This window comes from Priapulus caudatus, unplaced genomic scaffold (assembly GCF_000485595.1).
Source record: "Priapulus caudatus unplaced genomic scaffold, Priapulus_caudatus-5.0.1 Scaffold81, whole genome shotgun sequence".
In the NCBI taxonomy this organism is placed as follows: domain Eukaryota; kingdom Metazoa; phylum Priapulida; class Priapulimorpha; order Priapulimorphida; family Priapulidae; genus Priapulus; species Priapulus caudatus.
Genome location: NW_014577142.1, coordinates 552,070 through 554,451, shown reverse-complemented (window position 1 = coordinate 554,451; position 2,382 = coordinate 552,070). Strand labels below are relative to the sequence as shown.

Sequence of the window (2,382 nt, the reverse complement as noted above, 5' to 3'; positions counted from 1 at the left end):
AAGATGGAGTCCAGCGGCCATTTTGGATTTGTGCAAATTACTAGTTGCCCAAAGTTGCCATTTGGGCAACCAAGCTGAATTTGTTTTAGGACCCCATATGAGTACAAATCAGCAAAAAAAACATCATAGGAAAGAATATTTCTAGGTTGGGTATTGAATACATAAGAACGTCAAATTGACTATATATACGATATTTCCGAGCTAAAAATATACAAGAAAGCTACTCTTTCGGGATTGCTATCATGACTTTTTGTAATCACCCTAGGCTAAGCTTCAAATCTATACCACTTCCGGCTGGTCCCTCTGAATGGTACATTTGAGCATGTCTGGCCCATGGACTAATTGTATCAGTATCACTATCAGAAGTAGATATACTGATAGGGAAATAAATGTAGAATACTTGTAGAGGGAAGAATACTTGTATACTTGGGAAGTATACTTGAATACTTGAATATACTTGTATACTTGAATACTTGGGAAGAATACTTGTAGTTGTAGGGAAATTCCCTATTATCTACTTCTATTGTATCAAGAGCTAATAATAGATGTATTATTAGCTCTTGATTGTATTTATGTGTATATATATTAGTTGTAGATTATATAGATGGTTTACAACAGTAGAACTAGAAGCAGTGGCGGCGCCAAGGGGGGCATTTGCCCCCTCCCCCCCCCCGTCAGCATTTGTACAAAGGTTTTAAAGGAACAGTAGACTCTAGGTTCTAGGGTTATTTTCAGCTAATTTAGGTTATAATTGCGCTACATAAAAAGTTTCATGGTTCAATCACCATTAGAAATATTTTTAAAAATGTTTTAAAACTAACGACTACAGTTTGATTACAACGACGGTGTAAAGATTGTAATATTAGTTTTGTCATGAAAGATGAACAAATTACTATTATTAATTTGTTACTTGATAACAACAATGTTTTTGTCCACAACCAACACAACCCGCCCACCCCTCCACGTGCGGAAATACATAGTTCCTGCTGACTGGCTGAAGTAAGTTGGTCCCGAGCACTCGTAATTGTTGATGCTATAGCCCAGCGGCAACTGTACGCGGACTATAGTACTAGAGCTACCATGGCGGTAGCCAGCGTTTGTTGCAGATGAGCATTTGGACGATACCCGGTATTTGCAGAAAATTGTCGGCAATAATACTAGGTGAAAGAGAGTACGGTACCGGTACCGGTACTTATAGAAACATTAAGACTTTGGTAGTAAATAGATTTCGTACTTATTTAGCTTTATATTTGATTGAAACGCTCCAAGTGCCTGTGGTGACACCGGTACTGTAGTAGTACCCGTACCCCGGTAACAACCGGTCATGAAATGTTTACTATTTACTAATTTAGGCCTACCGATTCCATTTCGGATTTAGTATTTACATTACAACCAGTTTGTTTACATTGGTTACACCGTATAAATCTCCTGTGCCAATTTTACAATTAATATACTAAAATACGTATAACTCACCAGCTGCAGAAGAACCAAGGAATTTCTCCAATCTTTTTACTAAAACAGCCTTTGTTCCTTTCGTGTCTAAACCACGCGACTGCAACTCAACCCTCAACTCAGCCACTTTCATTTTCTTAGGTTGCAAGTCACTCATGATTGCAATCTATAAAGTGTACTGAACACGATGCGTACTCCAGAATAGCTGCAAATATTAAATGCAATAAGGAATCGCTTATATAATTCTCAAGTAAAACTAAAACGCATGAAAATTGAATATACAAAATGTCGGCGTACACGCTTCTCACCAGATGGCGTATTGTTGCGGAGACGTGTTGTCGCGATTTGCGAATTTCACAATATCCATTAATTATCCCTTTGCCTGTATACACTTGTGCTCTGATCTATATATAACTCAATTATAGTATTATATATATATATATTATTTATATTTAAATAGTTATTGCATAATAATTATTTGGGGTTGGCTGTGCGTGGCGCAAAGCACCACGGGTAATACGTATCGGTGATTCGATCACTTCGTTGGTTAGCTGAGAATAAAACATTTAGTCCATGGGCCAAGACCTCAAAAATAGGGTTTTTTGTACCATATGGAGGGACCAGTGCTATCATGACTTTTTGGAATCTGCAATAACTGAAGTTTATTATAATCCATGATAGCAAGCTTCTATGAGTAGCTTTCTTGCCGAAATCACGTGATCAAATGACGTCATCTGAAATTGCCTGATGACTGCCGAATAGCTTACAATGCTCAAATGTCAAATTATAAACGAATAACAATTCATTTTTAAACGAAAGTTTTTGCGTAAGTCATATCAGAGAGGTCAATAGGTTCATATAAAAATGTATAAAACATTAAAAATTTCATTTTTGTTGTCATAGCAACCGACATGCTCCCTAAATCAGCAA

General features: G+C 36.9%; 1 protein-coding gene across 2 annotated transcripts in view; it reads right to left on the bottom strand.

The window, feature by feature from the left end:
- LOC106804622 (heterogeneous nuclear ribonucleoprotein U-like protein 1) overlaps positions 1–2,382 on the bottom strand; it is a 38,418-nt gene that overhangs the window by 24,796 nt on the left and 11,240 nt on the right. For both annotated transcript variants that reach the window (XM_014805887.1, XM_014805888.1), the window contains exon 2: positions 1,474–1,752. In XM_014805887.1, coding sequence (XP_014661373.1) covers positions 1,474–1,609 — 136 coding nt within the window. In that variant the 5' untranslated portion in view covers positions 1,610–1,752. The remainder of the gene's footprint in view (positions 1–1,473; positions 1,753–2,382) is intronic.